This window comes from Bos javanicus, chromosome 16 (assembly GCF_032452875.1).
Source record: "Bos javanicus breed banteng chromosome 16, ARS-OSU_banteng_1.0, whole genome shotgun sequence".
Taxonomy (NCBI): Eukaryota; Metazoa; Chordata; class Mammalia; order Artiodactyla; family Bovidae; genus Bos; species Bos javanicus.
The window spans coordinates 51,744,180-51,769,246 of NC_083883.1; the positions used below are offsets into that span (position 1 = coordinate 51,744,180).

Sequence of the window (25,067 nt, forward strand, 5' to 3'; positions counted from 1 at the left end):
TCGCGCGTCAGTCCCGGCGACGGCGGCTTGCGACGTCTGGACGCCAGTTCGAGTAGCCGGGCAGAGTGAGGGCCGTGGCCCTCACGCTCGAAGCGGTTGTGCGGTCGCCGGCCAGGCAGCAGGGGGTGGGGACTCCCTCGGTCCGCGGCCCAGCAGTTCGGGGCGGTGTGGGAAGGCTGTCTGGACGCCGCACATACGCCCCCGCCGCGCGTCCTGACGCGCTACGTCGCCGGCGCCCCCGCTTCCGCGTCATGACTTCCGGGCGTGGAGGCCGCCATCTTGCTCGTGCGGAAGCGGCGCGGCTGGGTGGGAGTCCCGAAGTGGGAGTTGCAGACGGTGCGGCTGCCGCCATGCCGTCGTCGCCACTGCGGGTGGCGGTGGTGTGCTCGAGCAACCAGAACCGGAGCATGGAGGCGCACAACATCCTCAGGTAGTTGGGGCCTCCGCCCTGGCCCAGCGCGCCCCACGGACGCCGGCCGACTGGCCGTCCTTCCGGCCCCGGCCCGTGATGGGCAGTCCTGGTTCCTAGTCTCGGACCTAGCCGGCCCGTGCTGGGCGGTCCCGGTTCCTGGCCCGTGTTGGGTGGTGGCGGCCGCAGTTGCTGGCCCCGGCCCTCCCCGGTCCATGCTGGGCGGCGGCCCCGGATCTTGGGTTCGGACTGACCCGTGCCGGGCAATCCCGGCTCCCGACCCGTGCTGGGTGGCGGCGTTTACCAGCCCCGGTTCTCCCCGACCGGTGCTGGGCATCCCGGGTTCCCAGGCGGGCGGTATTCGGCGGCTCCCGAAGGACGGCCAAGAGGCCGCGCCTCGTCCGGGCTCATTGGCTCCGGGGCCGTGTGCTGCGAGGACTCGAGAAAAGCTCGGTTCGTCCGGTTTTTCCCATATGTACCTAGTGTCAGGAAAAATGCAGAATGTGAGCCGAAATGTTTCCGGATGACGGGAACCTCGAAAGCTGCTCGTAAACCTGAAAGGCTTATGCTGTTCGTGTCTCCTTAGTACTCACATCTGTATCTGAAAACAGTGACCTCCTTTAAATGCTCTGCAGTGAGGTGGTAAGTTCCAAGCCGAAGCTTAGGGTCCACGAGAGGACAGCCCGGCTCTGTCCAGGGCGTGTCGCCTTGTATCAAACGTGGAAAACTTGGCACGACAGAACCTCAGGATAGCACAAGTCGTTAAAAACACGGAAGTGGCCTGTTTTAACTTAATACATTTGTGTGTTTACTCCTGTTTACATTTTTCAAGTCTCATGCAAAGAATTCCTTTCTCCTTTGGAAAATCTCCAGTCGACAATTTCTGAATCACACGTGAATTTGGTTTCACTCTTTTAGTTTATATTTCAGTGGTAACTGCCTTTTTGCGAGTCTGATGTGTACGTTTAATAAAAGTTTATTCCCATTTGATAGTTTTTTTCGTTCAAAAGCACGTCACAGAATGTGAGATTGATCCCTTGTGTTACAGTTAAAAGTTAGGTGTACATGTCATCTTTGATAGTAAAATAAAGTTGAAATTGCTTTTTCTCCCGAAGTTTGCTTACTTGGACTTTAAAGGGCAACCATGCCTCGCTTCCCCTACCGCCGCAGTCAGCTTTGACTCTCCCAGTGAAATCAGAGTTTTCCTGCACTCCTCATTCTTTGTGAAGCTGGACATACCAGGTGTCCATGATCTGCTAGTTAGGAGTTTAATTCTTCCCTAAAATCTACCACACTATCCACAGTATTCAGTTAATGTGTTTTTTTGGTCGAATGTGGTATGCTTGAAACCTAACAAATTAATGTGGAATTTATTTCTAAACTAGAATTTTTAAAGTTGTTTTAAAATTTGGAAAGGCGGAGGATTACAGTGTGCTTGATCTGATCCCCAAACTGCGTGTATCTGTTCAGAGTCACTAAAATATATGTATTTTAGTGGTAAATATAAAGAAAAGACTGCAAAGTTCACATTCATGGAAAATTATTCAAGGAAAATGAAATTTAATATCTTCAGTTAGAATAACAAGTGACCTGGAGACCACCTCATTCTGCTGACTCTGGCTGGTTCTGGATTCTTTGTTTTAAGCTCTTCTCTGCATAACAAAGTTGGGATGGAATCTTACAAAAGGAGGTGTTTTTAAATTTCCTCTAGCAAATTTGTTCAATCATTTCTAAAGTTTTGCCTACCTAATAGTCCTCAGTCACTGCAAATTACAATCCCTTCCTTAGTTTGAAGTAGATGGGATAGCCTTGGTACTCCTGTGGAAAGGAGGGTGGAGAAGAGCCCCTGGAGATAATCACCAAGTAGGAATGCTTGTGTACTTTTAGCCATTTTACTGTCTTTCAAATTTACTCACGAATGAGAGCCAAAGGAGGTAAGTTTAGAGTAACATACATTATCTCATGAATGTGAAGTTATTTTAGATATGAATCTTAATTCCTAAGATGTTTATATTTGGGGGACTGTCTTCCTTTTTAAAATAATAGTGTTTGCGTGTTGCAAAACATCCTTGCTGTAGAAGATGGGGAAGATAAGAATCACTTGAAGTACTGTTTCAGTGTACATCCTTCTTTCTGGATGTTTTCTGTATATATATACACACACTTAAGAAAGATCAAAACACTGTTCTGTAATCTCTCCACAGGATGTCAACGTAGTTTGATTTCAGTGTTCATTTCTGCTTTTATTTTAGTATATTGGATTTAAACATATCTGTTCAGATTGAGTAATGGCAGTGGTTTCAAAATTGATTGAGTAGGCAAGCAGTCCTGTGCAGTAGTCACTTTGGTAATCATCCCTAGTGACAGACGTGGGGTGGTTTCTCAGTTTTATAATGTCCAAATCCTTGTGCCATTCATGTCTCTTTGTACACTTTTCTAGTTATTTCCTTTCCATAAATTGCTGGAGGTAGAATTGCTGAGTCAAAAGGTAGGCATATTTTACATTTTCATACATTCTGCCAGACTGCTTTCCAGAAAAGTGCCTATTTACAGAACTCCCATTTCCTCACAATATGGGCATTATTTACATCTTTTCATGCTGCTGGGGCAAAATAAGAACTTTGCCTTTCCTTTAGCTTTAAAGTTGCTATTGAGATTGAACAAATTTTCATGTCATTTTTCACTTTTGAAACTATGATATTCTCTCCATTTGGATAATTCACAAGGTTTAATAGCATCTTTAAGTAATTTATATAATGACTTTTGTTACAAGTAGAGCTTATAGAAGATGTAGAGACATGAGACATAGGCGTTAAAAATGATTGAGAAAAGTATTTAAAAATGATATGATAAGGGACTTCCCTGGTGCAGCAGTGGTTAAGATTCCGCACTTCCAGTGCAGGGGGCACAGGTTCCATTCCTGGTCAGGGAACTAAGGTCCTGCTGCCTTGGTGTGGCCAACAAAAAGTATGATCGTGAAAACAGGAAAATTGCATTTGCAGTTTAGTTACAACTGCATAAAACTGTGCTTAGGAAAACTTCTGAAATGAACTGTCAAAGGGAATGTAGGTTTTTTTAGGCTACTCTGGGTCTTAGTTGCAGCATGCGGGATCTAGTTCCCTGACCAGGCACCAGCCCCGACCCCTGCATCAGGAACGTGGAATCTTAACCATCAGACCAAACAAATGTAGTTAGTGGAATGTGCATGCTAGATTGTTTATTACTGAAATCCAGTTTTTTGCCCTGTTGAAAGTCAGCTCAGGCTGTATTTTTCTGACAAGTTGAATATAAGTATTAACAAAGGTTGGCATTTTCTAGAGCTAGCCATAATTTCCCTAGGGTAATCATTTTTGATCTTTTGAGACTAAATTGTTTGAAATACTAGTCCTGGGAATCCTTTAGGTTTTTAAAAGGAGTGTAGGAAGACTGTTTCTACAGAGCCTCCTATTCTTTGTACTCTGCAGATTAAGATGTCCCTTTGGTGCCAATTAAATTACTTTTTTGTTCCAAACTATCTCTGGATGTTAAGGAGCATGTTGATTTTTGGAAGCTATATTTTTAATTGTAGTAATTCAAATTTTAAAGAAAGATTTGTATAACTTACTAAAGTGAATTCTTAGTCTGTTTTCAATTGTAACTTCCTGGGTAGTGTGATTTGGGGAACATAAGCAGACAGGCTTCAAATGTGGAAGAAAGAAGTTTAGCGTCATCTCTTGAGCCCCTCTGTGCCAGGTACTTTACAAATGCATATGTCATTTCATCCTCACAACTCTTAAGATGTCCACACTGACAGAGGTGAGGGGATAAGACCCAGAGCCAGAAGCCCCAGCTGGTGAGTAACAGCAAGGTTCTGGACACAGGGCTCCAGTCCTGATGCACAAGTAACGTCCGATGGGCTGGGGAAGGATCCAGATCCAGGGTGTGGGGAATGCCCAGGCAGCTGAGGCCCTGTGATTCTCCGATTTGTGGTGGGGCTCTCAAGTGTCAGTGTCCTCAGTGGAGCATGTAGACCCCAGCCACAGTGGGATGGAGGTGCTCAGACCTCCTCTCCCAGGGGTACCTTGGATCTGAACCCTGGGCCACTTGACACAGCACACTCCCCATGGTGGTGCTGAACTCTCCCTTGTCTTGTCCTAAACCAGGGAGGGATGGTTAGCTCTGCCCAAGGCTCCTTGGGCTGCATTTTTTTATATTTCCTTTCTGGGTACACTTGGCGAAGGTGAACTGGAGACCATTTGGGGAGGTGGAAGGATTTGAAATCGTGTCTTTAAGGATGGCAGAAGAGGTTCCTACAGGGGACATGTTTGCCTTCATAGATCTTAAGGGACTTTGCATTGTGTTTGCTTTTTGTCTTCAGGGGGCAGAACTAAGACCGGAAGGATTGGTTGGAAGAAGGTAGATTTCTGTTTGGATCTGAACATTGAGATGAAACTGGGTAGACCAAGCATAGTATCAGTCCAGCAGCTAAAACATTTTCCCTGCCTTAAGGATCATCACCAACCTTCTGTAGGTGAGAACAGGTCGAGCCCAGAGAAGGAAAGATAGTTGGGTGGGTTCACTATGATAAACAATGCTTAGCGCGGTGTTGGGGCTGAGACGACTCGAGTGCTAGATCTTAAAAACCTGCTGTGTGCTGGCCCCCACCCTGGGGAGGCCAGCAGTGACCGGAAGAGCAAGTTGACCTTCGAAAAGCCAGGGTGGAGGAAGAGCTGGCCTGGAGCAGGGACATCCAAGCAGGAGCTCTCGTGGGGAAAACGGTGTATGTTTGTCACAAGCTTTGTGCACTGTGACCTCATGCTGAGAAGCCTCTTGGTTTCTACTTGACCTTGTGGGATGGTAGGAGTAAAATAAATTCTAGAAAACATTTATTGAGAAGTGTTTTGCTAGTGGTGACATTACTGGAATGTTAACATTTCAGGAAGTTGATCTCAGGCTTGCGGCTGTACCACAGTGAAATTGCAGGCGGATGTTGGAAGTGTGATGGTGTGTGAGCAGTTGATTTGTGTTGGGTAAACATGGGGTCGTTGTGTAGCTAGAAACTAGGCTGATTAATAAGTCATGGATGGTTTTACCTGTAGTAAAGGTGACATCATTGTAAGCACATTGTGTCCCACTTAGACGCAGGTCATACTTTCAGAAGTTTGGCAGTGGTCTAGGATTTCAGTCTTAGCCAAAATAATGCTTTGAATTAGATTAATAAGTACACTAGAAAATAGGGAAAATACCATAACCCGTAACCTATGCTGATAATTTGTGTGTTTTCATGATCAGTGTTCATTTTAACTTTTTATTTTACCTTTAGACATCAGTACTGAAACAATTCTGTTTTCCAAAATTCAGCATTTTCTATGATACTATTATCTTTTTTTAACTTTAACATTTTTTTATCTTAATATTTAACATAATTAAAGTATGTCTCTGATAGTGATAGTTTTTTGATACCTTTATAAAAACAAGTTTGATAAAAATTTGTCTGGAAGATTTATTTAACATACGAAATAATTGGCCCTTAAAGCTTTTTGGTTGTCAGGAATACTTTTATAGCGCTCAGTCCTTTCATGTAAGAAACACATTGTCACTGTGCACAGTCACATAAGATGGGCCTGTGTTGTCAGCTGCGTGAGCTTAGAAGAGAGAGCACTTCTGTTGCTAACTAGCCTTTTTGCCACTTGTGAACATTTTGCTGGGGGGAGAACAAGCCGAATTTATTTTTTTGTGTGTGTGGTTTAAATGCTTCTGCCAGTGAATTCCTCTTTTGGGGGGTTTCATTTTATTTTTAAATATGTTTGGGTAACTAACTGTTCAGGCAGTTGGGGAGGCAGTGAGAGGGCACAGCTGCGCACCCCTGCCCCGCACTGGCCGGATAGTTTCTAGTGGGGAGAGGGTCACCTAGCCTTTCAGACACCATCAGGCATCCTCTGAGATACCCTGGTAAGGGGTCAGCCACCTGAAAGATTAGCCCAGGTTATCTTTGGGGTAGTTTACTTTTAGCATATGGACAGTGTTTCCTTTGGGCCCTAACTCCAACCTCAGACTCCCCTGTGATAGGAGAGGAGGAGAGGAGATGACCCACCCAGGCAGCTTGGACTTGCTGCCCCAGCAGTAACAGGGTGGGTGGGCACAAAAGACGCTGTGCTGGGGCCTCTCCATCTCCTGGAAACCCTGTGGGCAGCTTTTCAGTGGCAGCCCTGCACTGCCCCGACCTGACAAATCCTGGGGTCCTATTGGGGTCTGCATTACAGAGTACAGTATGTGTTGGGGCCCCCAGGGCGCCCTGTTTCCACTCTGCTATCACCCCTGTGCCATGATTTTGCTGTCCTGTGCTTCCCGCCACCTGGGTCCTGGAGGGTGCCTTTATGCCATGCTCCCAGAGTATCTGAGGAGAGGGTTTGGGTCTCTTGATCGCTGCTAAATCCCAGCACATAGCAAGCTCCAGAAAATACTCCTGGATCAAGGTGTTACGACAGACCTACCGCCAGTAGAAATGGTGATTGTTTTCCTTAAAACCTCAGCCATTGGGGTTTTAATAATCTCTTTGCTTCTGCTGGGCTAAACTAAGGTTTGTTCACTGTATATCATTAATGTGTTTCAAGAGTAGTTGTACCTGGACCCGTTTTAACGAATTTGAACTTAGATTTAAGAGTTGTGTTAGTCGCTCAGTCATGTCTGACTCTTTGCAGCTATATGAGCCCGCCAGGCTACTCTGTCCATGGAATTCTCCAGGCTACTCTGTCCATGGAATTCTCCAGGCAAGAACACTAAAGTGGGTTGCCATGCTCTCCTTCAGGGGATCTTCCAGACCCAGGGAGCAAACCCAGGTCTCCTGAATTGCAGACAGACACTTTACCATCTGAGCCACTAGGAAAGCCCCAGATTTAAGAGTTAGGCTCGTGTAAATAAGTTCTTTGAAGTGAAGTCACTCAGTCGTGTCTGACTCTTTGCGACCCCATGGACAGTAGCCTACTAGGTTCTGCCATCCATGGGATTTTCCAGGCAAGAATACTGTAGTAGGCTGCCATTTCGTTCTCCAGGGGATCTTCCCAACCCAGGGATTGAACCCGGGTCTCCTGCATTGCAGACAGACGCTTTACCGTCTGAGCCACACTTCAGGATGGAATAAGTTCTTTAACAATGGATAAATATTTCAAAAGAATGACCACAAGGAAATGACAGATATAGAGATACCTTTTTTTTTTTTTTTAAAGAGTGATGGAGGAGCTGTGTCTAAGTGAATCTTTCACGTACCTTTGTTGGGAAACGTTTTATTTCTCCCATTGTTACCCAAAATGATTTTTGGGACCCTTTTTGGAGCCGACTTCATAGATAGCTAGCTGAGAGAAGTGGGCTCAACCATGATTTCTTACTCTGACCTCACAGGCCCTCTCCCATAATTAATTTATCATTATTTGGTCTCAGATGACATGTTTAAAAGAATCAGGGCTGCCACCAAAGGACAGACCTTTCTCCCCAGATCTGTGCACACCTGTGTGGCTTTGTGACAGACCCAGGGTGGTCTTAGATGGTTGTCCAACAGCTGTGCTCACGCAGCCCCCCGGCTTGCTTCCTGATGGTGTCACACCTTAGGCTCTCTGTTTGGGAACTGGAGTCAGCCCCAGGTCCCTGGGGACTGTGTTTCTGTGGGTATGTGTCTTCTCATAGCACACATCCCTCCCTGGTGGGCCTGTTCCCTCCAGGGTATTTCTGGGATGGGGAGAGTTGGCTCTATGAGGATAAGGTGATTGTTTTGGGCAGTTCTTGTGGAGTAGCAGCCATCGTGAAGCCAGCAAGACCAGCATGGCCCCTGCTGTGTGCTCCTGTGGGGACATGGCTGTGACCTATCCTCCGTCACCATCTTGGGAGGGAGTGGCCCCTGGGCTGTTGTCAGGGGGGCCTTCAGCCCCAGCTTGTTGGTGCTCTGACAGAAAACATTTCTTCTATTGTGCGTTCCTGACCTGCTGAGGAAACAGATTCAGATTCTGGTGCCATGGTCTGCGGGCATCTGCTGGGGGCCCTTGCGTTCCAGCCACCCTTCTTTGAGGTCTATTTACATCTCAAGTGGCCATGACCCAGTATGCTCCTCAGTCATCTCTGCTGTCATCCATGTTCTCCATCATGGGCAACGTTCAGGGCTTGGGTGGGGGCACAGCTTGGGCTTCTAGGGGTGGAAGGACAGGGCTTGGTAGACACAAACCCGATGAGATGCTTTTAAAACGTATGCCTGTGATGCTCTGTGGTGCCAAGCATGGTGACTGTGCTCCTGGACCCTTCATCTGCACAGTGGCACCCCTGAGTGACCTGCAGGTCCTTCCTGCTTCTCTGGGAGAACAGTGACTCAACTGGGCTTCTGGAACTGCTGTGTCTAGTGGGAGGGACCGTGGGTCTCGCCCCATGGGCACCATGGCCCAGTGAGGTTTTCCTCCTCCGTCCCCCTTTCAGCAGAGAGTGACTGGCAAGGGTGCCCACGTGGTGGGGGAGGGCCCGCATGCTGGCACTTCTCTGGGTGCTGGGCCTCGAGTGTCCAGATGCACTGGCTCCTCTGTGGACCTCCCATTGTGACAACCAAAAATCGCTCCAGAAGCAGCCAGACCCCTGAGTTACGATAAAATGTACAAAAAAGCTTGAGACACTGAGAGGTGGCCGCAGAGCCCACAGCGCCGTGAAGAGTACATCAGCGCTGCCGGTCTCGGGGTCGGCTACCAAGTCGGTGGGTAGGGACGCATCCACACGGGCATGCAGCAGTGTGTGAACACAAGATGAGGATGAGCAGGCTGTTTGACGCAGACACTTTGAGCACTCCCAGCCTGTCAGTTTGAGAGGACACAGGGTCTGCAGCAGAGCCCCTGGAGTGAGGACAGCCACGGGGCCACGTGAGTGCCGTGTGCGACTTGCGGGTCCTGCCTGCCTGACCATTTATCAGGAGACACTCAGCCATCCCCTTGTCTTCAGGCCTCACAGGCGTTGCCTCGAGGCAAGAGGCCATTGTGGGGGTGCTTCTCCTGCCCTGGGGGCTCTGGGGCTTGTGTCTAGGTCCTGGGAAGCCGGTGTCAGGGCAGCTGGGAACCTGGGCAAACAGTTTCCTTTTAAGAGTCGCACGACAGTCAGACGACAGGGTTTTCTAGGTGAATTTCACTTGACTGTGTGTCTGTCCTTGGCTTTCACAGATAGCCGCCTCATTCCCCGGCGTTCACTGGTTCTTTGTCTTCTCCTTGGATTGGCTTCATCTAGCTTGTGTAATGTGCTGCAGGATTTTTTAAGATTTGAGTATAAAATACTTAAAAATGGAGAGACTTCCCTGGTGGTCCGGTGGCTGAGACTTCACCTTCCAATGCAGGGGATGTGTGTTCAGTCCCTGGTCAAGGGATCTTAGATCCCACATGCCTCATGGCCAAGAATCCAAAACGTAAAACAGAAATGATAATGTAGCAAAATCAATGAAGATTTTAAAAATGGTTCACATCAAAAAAAAAAAAAAGAACTGAGGAACATGTTCTCTGCAAATGGCAAAATTGTTCGAGTCCATTTCCTTTTCCGTTTTAGCATTTTCTGTCTTGTTTAATCCAACTGTGATTCTCTGTCCTATTGTGTCTTTCAGCAAACGAGGATTCAGCGTCCGGTCCTTCGGAACAGGAACTCACGTGAAGCTTCCAGGACCAGCACCCGACAAACCAAACGTTTATGATTTCAAAACCACATATGACCAGATGTACAACGATCTCCTTAGGAAAGACAAAGAACTGCATCCCAGTGGCTGCCCTTTAACCCCGAGGGCTTGTCTCTGGCACGTGTCAGCTGTGGGCACCCCTCAGGGGCACCTGTGAGGCGGGGGATGCGGCGGCCCGTGCGAGGTGTGCGGGGTCACTGGGTCTCTGTCTCTGTGCTTACGGGACAGTCCAGGGGTTGGAGACCACGTGGACACAGTCGGTTAAGGTTCTGGTGCGGTGTTAGAGCAGCTTAGGTGAGGAAGGTGGGAGCCCGAACCCTGTGGCTTCGCGCACTGCAGGTAGGTGTGCGTGCGGGTGTGCCCTGGTCCACAGGGGTGCCTCCCACCCTGGTGGTGTTCTGGAGATCACAAGAGGGCCATGGTGGCTGCAGAGGAAGCGTGTTAGAAGCAGGTAATCTGAGAGGATCTCATTGCAGAAAGACACAAAGCAGACTGGGTCTGCTCCCTGAGACTCACCAGCTTCTTGCGCACGTGATCCCAGGCTGCGGATGGTAAGGCCATCCTGCTGGCTGGGTTTTGACCAGGACCTTTGGGGTCACCCCGAGTGCTTTAGATTCCTGGGCCTCCTCGCGTTACCTCAAGTGATGGTGATTCTTGGGGTGGAGCCCAGACACGTTCCAAGTGAAGGAGTGTAGGTGCCATGTGGAAATCTGTCTTCATGTTGGCAGTCTTGCAGTCTTTTAATAAACTACGAATGTCCTCTGTACACCTCTAAGTTAGTTAGGTGCGAGGGACCCCAGAGGCCATTCCAGCAAAAGTACCGGACGCAGGCGGTTGCTGCATGCTCTGTCACTGCACCTGCTCCTTCCCAGTTGCAGGGGGAATGTCGGGTGGGAGCATCAGGGCAGAAACAGGTGTTTCTTGTCAGTACTTCGGCCAGGCACTGATGCCCGGGTCCAGGACTCGCCCCCTGCATGGTCCCCAGGGTCCCCCAGCGCACCTGACCCACGTCCCCTTCTCAGAAGCCCCAGAACCCACATTAGAAACAATTAGGAGCACTTCCAGGGAGCTGCCAATTGTGTCCTGGCCTCCATGGTGGTGACGGGCTCTGGTAGAGACTCTTCCCTGAGATCTGAGCAGTGAGAGCCGCCCTGGCCTTGCACAGAGGTGTCTGCCACGGCTGCTCCCCAGGGCAGAGCTGGGAGCCTCACTCCACGCTTTTGGTACTTGCACCGCAAACACTCTGTTGATGGCTTATCTTGAGACCTTGTCTGTTTTTGAAGACTTGTTCAGTTAGCACCATTCATGTTTTAAAAGCTCTTAAACTCAGCAAGAGAAATGAAACAGGTAATAGTGCACTTGCTGTGCTCCCTTTGTCACTGTACCTCAGGTTATCTCACACAGAGTGCTCTCTGCGAATAAGCATTCACACACGAGACTAGATCTGGAGGTGTCGTGTGTGTGCCCCTGGTAGCTTGAGACGAAGGGGCAGGGCCCAGCCTCTGAGTGCTCAGATGCTTCTCCAGGGTGACTGCACAGGCCTGTGCCCCCTGGGAGTGTCCAGGGGATGGCTGTCCTTGCTGTTGGCAGTCACACCCTTTGACTGCCCTGTCGGCGCCCTCTTGAGGCTCTGGGAGGGACCATTGGTTTCTTGCTTCACTTGGGTGGGATTTTTGCCCTCTAGCTGTGGGTGGGAAGGGGCCAGACATGCAGTGCTTGGCTCTTCCTGAGTCAGCCTTTGGCCTTTAAAGGGGGAGTGTGGGGGATCTGGGGCTTCCACACATAAAGGGAATGGCAGAATGAGTCTGCTGACTTGGGCAGGTTGGTGATCACAAGTGGGACTGGAAGCCCTATGTCCCCATGTGTTTGGGACACAGCAGACTAGCTGAAAACCCAGGACTGTAGCATGAATGCCGGGGCTGTTGCAGAAGTGGTGGTTCTTGTAATTTGCAATGCAAAGCTAAGAAAATACTGAAAGATGTAAACCAACATTCAGTAAATGTTCAAATTTTCAGGGGAGAAAAAATGCCAGTCATTGGGCAGAGGCGGGAGTTGAGACCGAGGTGCTGGTGGGGACAGAGACAGCCCTGAGGACACTCGGCAGGGCCGAGGATCCTGTGGTGCTTGAGCCCTCAATGGTGTTAATTACTTGGCTATAAGTAGACGTTTTGATTCTGATGTCCTGTCCACAAACAGGAGTGGGGTTGGGGGCCTGCCTGCTTCGAGCCCCTGGCGACAGGTGTGGTGACAAGAGCACCTGCTGAATGTTGCTCAGCCAGTGAGTAGAGCCAGACGCCTGGTGAGGTGTCCTTGGCAGTGCAGGAAGTCTAGGCTCACCTCACCCTCCCAGACACGGACGCCTCCAAGGTGGGACCTGGCCTTGACTATAAGGAGGTCCATCCACTTCAAGTGTGTGGGTCCCAGGATTGTACAACCAGCAAACAGAGAATGTTCTCACCCAGGAAGCCCCCACAGCCTCTGGCCCACCCCTACCCGTCAGGTTGTACGACTTGGGTCTGTAGCAACTGGCTTCTGCCTGACACCTGAGGTTTGTACAAGTTGTAGCAGGTACTCAGCTGGCCTTTCTTAAGTGTAAATTCCCCCTTGACCTTAATTTCTTTATTCCTTCTGCCTTGGAGTCCTTTTAAAAACTGATCCACTGCAAACTTGGTGTTCCACGTGGGGCTTTAATGTAGCTCCGGGGTCAGGTTGGTGGAGGCATCCAGGTTTTTTTCATTTCCTGCCAGAGCCAGTTTCCACAACTGAACGTCCTCCCTGGCTCCCAGCATCGGCTGTGTGGACTCTGTGGCTTAGCCTCAGCCTGCTGGCCGCCTTTGGGGAAAGAGAAATGGTTTCTTCTAAATGTAAGGATGGCCTGCCTGTGACCTGATGAACAGGGTCCATGAGCCGTCACTGGAGGGGCCGCCCAGAAAGGAGAGTCAGGTGGGGTCCTTGGGGCTCCTTAGAGGGTCATCTTTATGTAAGTTCCAAGTAATTGCTTTGTGAATTATAAAACCATGTGTCTTAACATGGGAAGGAATGTGTGGCTATAAATGCAGTTAATGTAAAATTTTTAATATGTGTGACCACTTGCTCCCCAAATGGTGAGCTGAAGTGCTGGTGTAACTATAACATGTTCCCAGATCCTGACTTGTCCTCGGAGCTGGAGGCTGCCTGTATAGCTGTATCTAGCAGACTTGCCCAGTTTATCTTGTGGATCTTTTGTAACTAATTACCTTTGGGGTTTAGATTTTTTTTAACTATTCATTTTCATCTTCTCAATTTCATTGTTTTTTAGGCCTTAGATTTATGTTTACACTCACTTCTCTACTGTGTACTTTTTGTTCTCTTGGGGTAAAAGATAAAAATAAAGGTGATTTCTAAGATTGTAAATCCCACAGCCTTCAGACCTCCATCCTGGGTTCGAAGTCAGTGGACACGGCAGTTCTGTTCTATTCCAAGGCCCTAGGCTTTTCCAGAACCTTGTTCTTGTGGTCTCTCAGACTCTTAACCGCCTTCTTGTGCTGTGCTCAGGGGGGTGTTGGGGGGTGGCTGCCCAGCTCCGGGCCCTTGCCCTGGAGATGCTCTCTGCACCTGAAGCCCCGCAGGCTCCTTCAGGCCCCCACTGTCGGCATGTTCCGCCTGCCCACCTTGCTCACAGTCGTGGTCGCTTTCCCTGGCCCCGTACCTGCCTGGACACAAACTCGCCTGTCTGACCCCATCTCATTTCATCCTGGTTGGCAGCTGTGGTCTCAAGTGGTTTTTGAAAATGGTGTCTGTTTAACATGGGAGCGTGTTCCTAAGCCAGACACTGGTACCCAGGGAAACTCTGATCCAGTTTTGCTGATACTTAAGCTGTTGGGTTTCAGAAAAGCACTCATGCTTAAAATTATGGCCTTAAAGATAGATGAGGCCAGAAGAGTAGCTTTCATGTCTGCCAGACCATGCCCCAAGTTGAGTGGCCCGCTGGGTCCCTTCTGAGTGAATACGAAGCCTCAGGCCTGGTCACTGCACCCTGCAGCAGGTGTGTAGACAGCCGGTGACACCGTAGCCCACGCCAGTGTTTTCTCTCTGCCTGGTGTCCAGGGTGGTGAGGCCATTGCAGATCTCGGCACCAGACTGCCTGCCACTGGCCCTGGGCAGTGGTGGGACAGGCGCTGGGCAGCTCAGCAGCCTTGGGAGCTCCCTCCAGGGCCGGCCAGGTGCTCATTGCAGGGTGGCTGCAATCACCCTGATGAATATTTTTTTCAACATGAGCAAGTCCCACGTGACAGCTTGTGCTGAGCGTTCCTCAGGGTGTGTTCCAGGAGCGCCCCAGCCATCTTGGACCCTGCGACCATCTCCAGTCTAGAGCCATCTGCTCTTGGCCTTGCTCACACCTATGTGTGGAGGGCAGCCCCCTGACGACTGATGGGCTGAGTGTGTTCTCATGACGACACACAGCAGCTGCACCACCACCCCCACCCCCCCCACCCCCCCGACAACTGCCACCTGTTCCTGGAGCCCTGGCCTATCCCCAGCCCCTGGGGAAGAAGGGCTGACTCAGCCACAGGAGCTGCAGCCTGGCTCTGCTGCCCCAGCCCCGAGGCCCAAGGGAGACCCTCGTGCTGCTGCTCAGCGCTTTTCTGTGAAGAGATGGACTGGGTGCCATGGGGAAAGGGTGCTTCCTGCATCCACAGCAGGTGAGGGTGATCAGGGGTCTCTGGGGGGGGGGTGGTGCAGTCAGCCTCTGGTCCCCTCCCAGTGGCATTTGCATCTGGAGTCTGAACTCCAGGTAACCTGTGACCAGCGTTGGAGGGCTAGCTGGCTGGGAATCCTGGTGAGCTATGACGGGTATGAGGTGGGGGCTGGGTAGGCATCAGCAGTGTGTTCTACCCTCCACCCTGGGGCTGGGCCTGGGCCTGGCTGCAAGGAGCAGGAGGAGAGGGCTGGATGGGCATGCTGAGGGTGGGTGTGGGTCTAGGCCCCAGCACTGTGTGGACACAGTGAACATGGCTTCCTCTGACCTTGGTGGGGGCAGAGTCTGCTGATGAATCCCTGAGCTGGGATGCTGGTGTAGCTATGTCCACTCCAGCACTGACCCCTTCTCAAGGTGATGTGGACTGGAGGAGAGAGCACGCGTGAGGTCTCAGGCCAGAGCTGTGTTGCCAGCAGGTGCTCCCCTCACCGGCCCCACATTCCCTGTCCACAGGTGAACCTGCACCTTCCCAGCGCCATCCTCTCAAGTGAGGGACCTGTCCAGGGTATCTTTGGAGCACGTGTCCACTCTGGTAGCGGGTGGAGGTCGAGGGGTGTCACAGGTGCTCTTGGGGAGGGCCTTTCCCTGGCATGGAACCTGTATCTCCCTGGCTCATGTTCAGGGGCATAGCTACCCTGTCAGGACATGTGCTGTCACTGTGACCCCCAGAAAAAAAGAGCGGGAAACCTGTTGGGACAGGCTCTGCTGGGCCGCCTTTGGGTTAGGGTCCTGTAGGTACCAGGGGACACTGGGCAGCGCCTCTCCTCCCGTAGCCTCCTCTCAGCTTCTGTCCTGCCCTTGGGGCTCACAGCTCTTCCCTTGGCTGCGGTGTTTCCCAGACACCTCCAGACCCTGGCTGCTCCCACAGGTCCCCAAGGGGAGCCCTGTTGGGCACGGGTCGGTTTGCAGTGATCACTGGCATCTGGGACCAGCCCCCAACCGTCTTCTTATCCAGACAGTTAATTTTCTCATGCCGATTGCATTGTCTCGAGGGCCAAGCTCAACCCTCTCTGAGTGGGCTCAGTTGGGGGCGTCTGGGTCAGGGGCCACCCTGGGCTTGGGGCTGTTTCTGCTTCAAACAGTAACTGGAATTTCAGTGAGGGAGGGGGTCATTTTATTTCTCATGGAACTCAAAGTGTTTGGGGCAGATCTGCCTGGCACTGCTGGGAGGGTGGGCAGTGGTGGATGGGCAGAAGAGAGGCTCCCGGAGTGTCACCACATGCCCCCGCCCCTGCCCACTGTACAATGCTTGGGGTCTCTTCTGTTTTTGAACCATTCTGCATAGAAGTGATTTGATGTTTGTAGAGTTAATTTATCATTTGAGGATTTTTTTCTCAAAAAGTTTTAAAAAATAAGTTAATTATTACTAAAATGCTCCAACCTAGGACTGAAGCTTTTACTTTTGTTTCGAGTTTAACATTCCTATGATGTTGCACACAGACAGCTGGGGACAGGTATGTGTCTATTTAAAACAAAACACTTAAGACTAAAGATACATTCCCCATTGTGTTTTTATTTATCCAGCCAACTTATTTTTTAAAAGTTCTATTTTCTTGAGCTTTTTCTCAAATGAACGTAGTCTTTTACCTGATTTGGATAGCAGTCGACCTTATTTAAAAGTCTACTGATACCAACTCTGGTTTAATGATATGCTTGTCACCTGCTCCTTTCAGGCTGACTTGAGAATGAGGCCCTGACCTTTGACCTCATGGATCCTTCCGGTTACACTGAGGGTCGCAGTTTGTGTTCTGGTGGCCCAGTTTTGTTTTTAACACCATTTGAGAGTGGAGGTGGGCGGGTGGCAATGTTTCCTTTGAAGAAGAGATACGGTGGTTTCTCACCCCGCCAGGATCCATGTGGAGGTGGCCAGGTGCGTGGAGCCCCTCATGCTGTGCCCATCCAGGGAGCCCTGGGGGCAGAGCTGGTTGATCAGACCCCCACCTGTGAGCCCAGGCCAAGTTCCAGGTGTGTGTGTGTGTGTCTCTGTGTGCAGGGGATGGGGACAACCGTGCCCTGGAGCCCAGGCCTGTGAATAGTGTGGTGCAGCTGGTTACGTGTAGGACATGATTACAAATGAAATGTATTTGCTGGTTTCCAGTCCATTCTTTACTGACTTTGGCCCAACCACAGCAGCTGTGCTGCCAAGTTGCAGTTTGGGGAGTTGTGGCCGGGTCTCTGCTTCTGTCTATCCTGCCCTTTCCCGGCTGCCTGTAGCCCCGCCAGCCCAGGCCCAGTCCCCTTGGGTGGTCCCCTCTGGTCCCTGCAGCCTTCAGCTGTTGGGAGCACTCTCTCTGTCCAAGAGGTGTGCTTTTCTGATTTTTATCCTTTCTGTACATAATACGTGTGACACAGGTGTAATGGCACAGTTACACTTCCCGTGTTGCCCTGTGCTGTCCTCCGGGGTGTCCTGTTTGCAGCACGTGGGTTTGAGACACCCATTGTGATCTGAAGTCTTCTATCGGGGGACGTGGCTGTTTAACAAGCATGTGGTTGTCACAAATGGTCCCGTGGAGACAAGGTTGGGCCCAGCCTGCCCTCTGGTGGCCAGCACCTGTGCTTCTTGGGTTTGTGCTTTTTTACAGGGCCTTACCAGGCCAGTGGCTTTGACACAAAACCCTGGGGTTGTTGTGACAGCAGATTGTAAGTGGCATGGGGAAGCCATGGGCAAGGGTTGGCCCTATGCAGCCTCGGCGCTCATCCAAAGTGAAGGTGGCAAGGTTGTTGCTATGTTATGAGGCTAAAATTTGAGTGAAATGATTGAATTGTTCCCAGATGGAGGCCCATTTCCCTACTGAGCTGCCCATCCCTCCGTGCCTGGAGGCTTCATGCGCAGGGAGGGGGCTCCTAGCTGCCTCCCTCAGGACTGGAAGGGGTCTGAGGGTAATCTTGACCCTCTTGAATCAGCAGAGAAAAGAGCAGGGCAGCTGACCAGGGCTCCAGACAGCTGGACTTGGAGTTGGGAGGTTACTGTGGGCTTCCAGGGGTGCAAGGTCCTGCTGACCTTGGTGCTATGCTTGGCCCAGCAGGGTTTGCAGAAGCCTCAGCTCTTGCCCAGGGCGTGGCCAGCCAGTTGTCACCTGTCCGGGGCAGCGAGTGCCTGAGCTTCGCAGCTGGGGGCTGGTCCCTGCCTTCGAGTACCTTCCCCAGAAGCATTGGGCCCCTGCATGAGGGGTTTTGCAGCTTCCATTCCTGTTGGAATGAGCTCAGAACTGGAACTCGAGTCAGGAGGATGCCTGAGCAGAGTGTCCTCTGCGGGTGCAGCCCACCTGGCAAGCCCAGCCAAAGGATCCAGGTTTACATCCCAAGCTCAGCCCTGAAACAGGAAATGACAGGCTTGGCCTCATGGTGTGCAGGTGCAGAGGTCCTGACGTAGGTGGGCCAGGATGTCCTCGGGTTCTGACGGGTCAGTGTCCGGGGCGCAGCTTGGACAAAGGTATCCTCTCTTGGCAAAACTCCCATGGTGGTTAGACCGAGACATCCTTTCTTGGTGAAGCTCCTGTCATGGTAGACTAGGGCCTGCCCGAGTCACCACGCCTGCCCGATCCGAGAGTCCCCAGTGCGTGGTCAGAGCTGGGCTCCAGAGCCTGCTTGTGGAGAGTGAACGTGGGTGGTGGTGGACAGTATTGTCCTGAAGCCTCTTTCCAACAGGTGTGGAGCTGCACCGCCCTGGCTCTGCTCCCTCCTTCTCAGGGTTCTGTCTCTTCCCAGAGACCCTGCTTCTCTTCTCAGTGTTCTGAGCTCTGCTTTTCCTGGGTTTGTCTCCATCTCGTGTACTGGGCAATATTTGCGGGAATCCAGACTGAGCTGTCTCACCTTCTGGGAAGTGTTTCTGTCCCCAGGGAAGCCAGACCCTGGTGGGCCTCTGGGCTGAGTGGGGACATGGGGTCTGGGCTCCACTCTTAAACCCATACCCTTCAGGGGAGCATCTGACCCCGGTTCTTCCGGTGTGTCTGCCCTCCCTGGAATCCCTTTGTCTGACTTGCGCATCTGGCTTGGAGAGTTCCATGGACTGCGGAGTCTGGTGGGCTACAGTCCATGGGGTCACAAAGAGTTGGACACAGCTGAACAGCTAACACTTTTCCACTTTGGCTTATCTGCCCCCTCCGCCCTCAGCTATCTGCCTTCATGGGTACATCTCTGCTTGGACCCCAGGCTCCCGGCCTGGGCTGTGTGCCAGGGCCCTGCTCTGTGTCTACCCAGCCCCTTCGGCTCACCCTCCTGGGCCCTTGTCTGATGGGCACCTCTGTACAGCTGAGTCGACCCCCACCTGCTCCTGGGGAGGCAGGAGCAGCCACGTGCTTGCACTCCACAGGGTCGGCTGCCTCACTGCTGAGGGCTCAGTAAGGCCCTGCCCGTGGGTGCCCGTCTGTCATGGTTGCCAGGTGAATTGTTGAGGCCCGTTTCTCTGAGAATCGCTGTTGAGGCACATGTTCAACTGAACCTGTTTGTGAGCCAAGGACACCTGTGTAAGGGCCAAACCTCACTCTGAAAAGCTACCTTGACCTAGAACAGGCCGGAGGCCCTTGGGTGTTCAGTCATGAGCAGGTGCAGCTCCCCTAGCAGGCGGCCTTCAGGCCAGCCCATGGTGCCCACGGGTGTGTCTCCAGCTCATTGGTGTGCCTGCCTTTTGCTCTGGAACTTTGGAGGTGAGCCACCCTGTACCTGCTGTGTTCTATTGCACTGTCAGGACAGTCCCTGAGGACCCCATCCTGAACCAGGCGCTCTCCCGTGGGTTGCTTCAGTGACCCATGGTTGCTCATGGAGAAGCTGCTGAAGAGCACATCTCCTCTGACAGTAGGGTGTGTGTCTTTCAATGGCTGAGACGCCCGAGTGTCTCAGAACCACCCTCTGTGCTTCACTTGGCAGGAGGCAGACCCTCCTGTCTTCCCCAGGACCCCCCCGCCCCACTGCCCCGAGATGCCGCCAGTCACACAGCAGGGGAGGCGCCCCAGCCATCCTTCACCAGCCCCAGGTGAGAGTAGTTGGGATGCACTGTCTGCAGGCCAAGGGGCTGGGGATGCATGGCCGCCACCTCAGGACTGGAGCTGGAGAGGGGGTAGGAGCCTGGATGCTGCATTCTCTGCCTGCACCCACCAGGACCTCCGTTCACCTGGATTGGACTTTTGAGCCTGCTTGGACTTCCCTCATATCTCAGTTGGTAAAAAATCCACCTGTAATGTGGGAGACCTGTGTTCGATCCCTGGATTGGGAAGATCCCCTGGAGAAGGGAAAGTCTACCCACTCCAGTATTCTGGCCTAGAGAAGAGGTCACAAAGAGTCGGACACGATTGAGCAACTTTCACTTTCACTTTCCACACTCGTCAAGGGGTTAGTTTCTGACAAGTGTCTGGGCTCCAGGGGTGGCCCCAGCCAGCTTCCCTCCCTCAAGGAGGCTCCCTGCTGTGGCGGGTCACCTGGCCCTTGACCTACTGTGCTCAGCCAGGCTCATCATTGCACCTGGGCCCAGGGTCACCACTGGCCACCTGAGGATCCATGGGGGTAGTCCAAGGGGCCTAACATGTCCTTCCCTCCTGGTCGGACCCCAGATGGGTGGGCCTTCCCTCAGAAGCCAGACCCTAATAAACTCTTCATCTTGGTGGCAGATGACTCTCCCTGTCCTGTCCCCTACTTTTCCTGTCCCCCAAGGTATGAAGCAGGAGTTCAGTTGGGTCCCTGTGAATCCGGTGGTTTGCAGCTTCACCCTCAAGGGCTTCGAGCATATGCTGGCCTTGGTCCTGCCAAGCACGGCCTGGACCCTGCTTCTCAGATATTTGCTGGAGAATATCCCCAGAGGCCACCATTACCCCTCTCCTGTTGCACTGACCAGGGAGCGGGTTTGATCTCTCAACTCAGCCCTTTCTTAGTTACATCACCTGAATTTCATCTGTTGGGTCATCTCTGTGAATACCTGAGGGTCAAGGAAAGGAGGAGGGGCTTTGCAGGGCTGCTGGGAACCCTGATGCGCAGCTTCCTGAGTGCCTGGTGGCCTTCTTGTGGCTGTCACTGTGAGTCTCGGTGTACCCTGAAGCTGGGCTGTCTGGCAGCAAGTCTCAGCCAGCGTGGGGATATAGGCGCCTCCTCCACCAGCCTGACCCATGTAGGGCCTCCCTGGCCCATGTTCCACAGGACATGGATGCCAGGCTGGCCCATGTTCCACAGGACATGGATGCCAGGCTGGCCCATGTTCCCTGGACATGGGTGCCAGGCATCCAAAAGACTGGGTTCTGGGAAGGCCAACCTTGGTGTGGCAGCACAACTACAGCAGGCAGCCAGGGACGCAGGCCAGAGTGTGGTGCCACAGTCATTACACTCTTCTAGAAAATGGCCAGAGCCAGAAACATTCCCCCCCCGCCCGCTAACAGGTATCTTTTCAAGTAAAAACTCTAAATTGATGTTAAAAGCCGTTTTCACCATCCAGGATGGTAGGAAATGTGTTTTGAGTAATATGAGCTTGTTTAAATAAACTATCTTAATTTAAAATCTGGGAAAGACAGTAAATGTACCACTCAGAGTTCCTAAATCAACTAATCTGTGTCCCTGAGTAGAGTGGGGGACATGCTTGTCCCACACTATCCGGAATGACCTTTAGAGACTACAGGCCCCATCTTTGGAGTGGCGAGCCCTCCCGTGGGGCCAGGGACACAGCCATCGGCCTTTGGGTGGGGCCCTGTGTGGATCCCTGGGGAGGCATCTCCAGCTTGGGGCCACCTACTTGGCACAGACCCTGACTGTGGGACCCATGTGTCCCATCCAATCTCCAATGGACCCGGGCCTGGGCCTCTTTGACTCTGCCCTCAGTTAACCCAAGGCTTCTCCCTCCTGGACACCCTTGCCACTGACGTGTCCTTTCTTGGATGGGTTTCTGGATCTCCTCACTGCGGTGACTGAGCCAGACTTGGGTATCCATGTGAGCTCAGTCTTTGCCGAAGGGCTGCGGTTCATTGCAGGCGTTGGCCAAGAAGCTGTAGGACAAAAGCAGCCATTAGGGACTTGACTTACTCACTTCCACTGCAGGGGGCAGGGGTTCGATCCATGATCTGGGGGACACAGAAGAGAAGGCTGTAGACACTTGCTCTGCTTCCTGGAAAGGTGTGAGTCTAAAGGCAGCCTGGTAGGCTGAGGGGCGTGTGTCCAGACACTAAGCTGGGGGCACTCATCCCCATCTGACTTGTCTTCTGCGGGGACTGTAGCACATTCTGTGCGCCAACCTCCGATCCCCACCTCACACCTGCACCACCCTGATGCTCCTGCTGAGGAGGTGGCCCTGCCTGGGGTGCTGAGCTAGCTGGCTGGGGTGTGGGGCTGCTGCACTTAATGACAAGGGTCTTTATTGAAAGTTCCTTAATTCGAGTACTCAGCTATACGCAGAATGGCATTTTACACATGCTGGACAGAAATAAGAGGATCAAGCCCCGGCCAGAAAGGTTCCAGAACTGCAAAGACCTGTTTGACCTGATCCTCACCTGTGAAGAGCGAGTGTACGACCAGGTGGTGGAAGGTGAGCCAGCCCCAGGGCCAGACCCTGCACTGTGGAGCTAACCAAGGCCATGCCCTCCACCCTGCTGTGTATCCAGTGCTTCTGAGGCAGCCCAGCTCCTGTGGGCGGTCCCTGGTCCTGGCCCAGGGCTGATTAAGGATTCCTGGTGTGTCTGTCCCTAGAGGAGGGCATGGCAACCCACTCCAGTACTCTTGCCTGGAGAATCCCATGGATGAAGGAGCCCGGCGGACTACAGTCCATGGGGTCCTAAAGAGTCAGTGTGTCTGTGGGCTCCTGTGAGCAGGGGAAGTTGGGTGAGGCCACAGAGAGGTGGACAAAGGACCCTTGACCTTTGTGGGTCCTGGGAGGGGGATGGGGGCAGGAGATGGTGGCCTTCTGGGTAATTGCGTTCATCAGGGCAAAACCACCCCTGGTTGTGGCAGCATCATGTGTGTTAAGGGTCTTTTTGGCACGGAAAGAGCATGCATGGTGCAGAGGAACTGGGGCCTGGTCCTTTGCGAGTGAGGGCATTGTTACTGCCCCCTGCACCGTAGGCTGGTTGGTGTTTGTAAGTGTGACCAAGCTGCTAGGGGTCCCACTTGAGCACAAGCTTTCCTCCCAGCACAGCTGTGTTTGGCATGAGGCTCCGGGGTGGCAGGGAGTGTGCAGCCTGCTTAGATGCCTGATGTCGGTCCTTAATTGTAGTCCCCAGAGGCCAGGGCAGTTGGGTATCACAGACCCTCCTGTGCTCTGATTCTGAGGCCTCTGACTTCCGTCTTTCTGTCACGGTCAGATCTGAATTCCAGGGAGCAGGAGACCTGCCAGCCTGTGCACGTGATCAACGTGGACATCCAGGACAACCATGAGGAGGCCACGCTGGGGGCATTCCTCATCTGCGAGCTCTGCCAGTGTGTGAGTATCAGCCTGCCTGGGCTGCCTCCTGCACACCAGGGCTTCAGCAGAAAACTGACCAGCCACTCAGTTCATGTTCAGATTATTTCCAAAGGTTACAACCCAGAACTGCGGAGGTGCCCACAAGTATGAGGGTCAGCAAATTGGTTCTGGCTAGAGAATCCCCCTCTGAGTATTTTAGACTGATCAGTCGCAGTGGAGAGCACCGTACCCCGTGCTGGTTCCATGGACACAGGCCTCCTGCCAGGACTCCAACACCTACTGAAGCTTGGGAGCCCCAGAGATGGTGTTAAAGGGTGCTGGTCCTCTTCATCCTCTGGGCTTATCATTCCAGACATCTGGCCCTCCGCAAGTGGCCGTGGACATCCTCCCTTGTGCAGGAAACCTCAGGTTCTTTCACGCCTGCTGTGTAGCTGTGCTCAGAGCCAGACATTTCCTCTTAGTGGTGCAAAAGAACCCATCCAAGGAGAAACTGTTATGCTTTGTCATACCTTCACCCGCGGTTTCTGCATTTAGGCCAACTAACTGAGTGATTGGAAAATGAGGAAAACAAGTGGCTTAACCAAGAAATATAGAGACAGGCAGGTGTGAATGTGTTTGCTGTGTGAGGGGCCCAGGCCCCTGCTCTCTTGTTACTGTGCCCAGCGCAACTTCTGTTTCCAGTGTGTCACACAGTCCAGGGTGGCTGCTGAAGCTCCAGCCGTTGCACTTATGATCTGGCTATCATGCAAGAGAAAGGGCTGAAGGGGATGACGCATCCTAGAAATAGCACACGTGACACCCACCTGGGTCATGCTTGTGAGAGCTTGCAGAGGAGAGGTAGTGCTTACAGGCCGAGACTAGGGCACCAAGCTGCCTCGGCCTTAGGCCAGCCCCAGGCCACCCGAGGGCTGCCCCTGGTCACGCCGCCGCCTCCTCAGGCAGTGGTTCTCCACCAGGGGCCATCTCACCACGTCTGCACGCACAGTGGGCCTCAGCTGGGAGACACTAGTGGCAGCTGGCAGGGGGTGCACAGCGTGCTGCCCAACACCCTGCTGTGCACAGGATGGCCTTTGGGCTTCCTTGCGGGGAGACATGGGCAGGTTGGGTCTGCCATTTGTGGGGACAGCACAGCAGCGAGTGTCTAAAGTGCGTGTTCACCTGAGCTCTGAGGCTGGCCTCTGGCTGCTGCTGCTCTGTGTCCCTGTCCCTGGTGGGTTCCCCTCACAGGGCAGCAGCTCAAGGTGGGTCTCTTGTCCACTCCAGATCCAGCACACGGAGGACATGGAGAACGAGATCGACGAGCTGCTGCAGGAGTTCGAGGAGAAGAGCGGCAGGACCTTCCTGCACACTGTCTGCTTCTACTGAGCCCGCCTGGCGCCCGGCCGCCACCTGCCTGAAGCCATCTTTTTGAACTTCCTTTTGTTAATACTTTTTCCTCCCTGATATTTGTTTTTACCTGTAGGTATTCTGCCGGTGGACGGTAGCAGTACCCAATAAACTGTACATATGAAATGAGAAGATACATACATGCCAGATCACAAACAATCAAGTTTTTCCCATCTCACTTTCACGTAGGAGTGGGATCTCGATTATAGTTTTTCTTTAACTGAAAAAAAAAAAAAAAAGTTGATAGCACATGACCTCCAAGACATCCGCTTCTCACTGAGCATCCCTTTCCCGGCTCCCCTAACTGGCTGGAATGTACAAATCCCTGAATAAAGCAACAGGCTGTACTTTTTGGGAAAGAACCTGCCATTGTCCAATAAATAGATGTTGATGGTCATCTTGGCTTCATCCTGAGTTGCCTGGCCCCCCAGTCAGGGCCCTTGGACAGCAGTCCCAGGCATGTGGGTCACGGGGGTGTTCCCTGGCACCATCCAGAGGGCTT

The 25,067-nt window shown here is 52.2% G+C and overlaps 2 protein-coding genes across 2 annotated transcripts; both read left to right on the forward strand.

The window, feature by feature from the left end:
• The first annotated feature begins 57 nt into the window (after nucleotides 1–57).
• Nucleotides 58–24,962, forward strand: SSU72 (SSU72 homolog, RNA polymerase II CTD phosphatase). Its single transcript, XM_061383093.1, has 5 exons — nucleotides 58–430; nucleotides 10,002–10,145; nucleotides 22,167–22,306; nucleotides 23,079–23,197; nucleotides 24,443–24,962. The coding sequence occupies exons 1-5, from the start codon at nucleotides 252–254 to the stop codon at nucleotides 24,542–24,544; spliced, it is 684 nt and encodes a 227-aa protein (XP_061239077.1). The 5' UTR covers nucleotides 58–251; the 3' UTR covers nucleotides 24,545–24,962.
• LOC133227946 (uncharacterized) lies at nucleotides 10,152–22,160 on the forward strand. Its single transcript, XM_061383091.1, has 2 exons — nucleotides 10,152–20,948; nucleotides 20,982–22,160. Exons 1-2 carry the CDS (start codon nucleotides 20,327–20,329, stop codon nucleotides 21,269–21,271), a joined length of 912 nt encoding a protein of 303 aa, XP_061239075.1. The 5' UTR covers nucleotides 10,152–20,326; the 3' UTR covers nucleotides 21,272–22,160.
• Nucleotides 24,963–25,067: the final 105 nt, after the last annotated feature.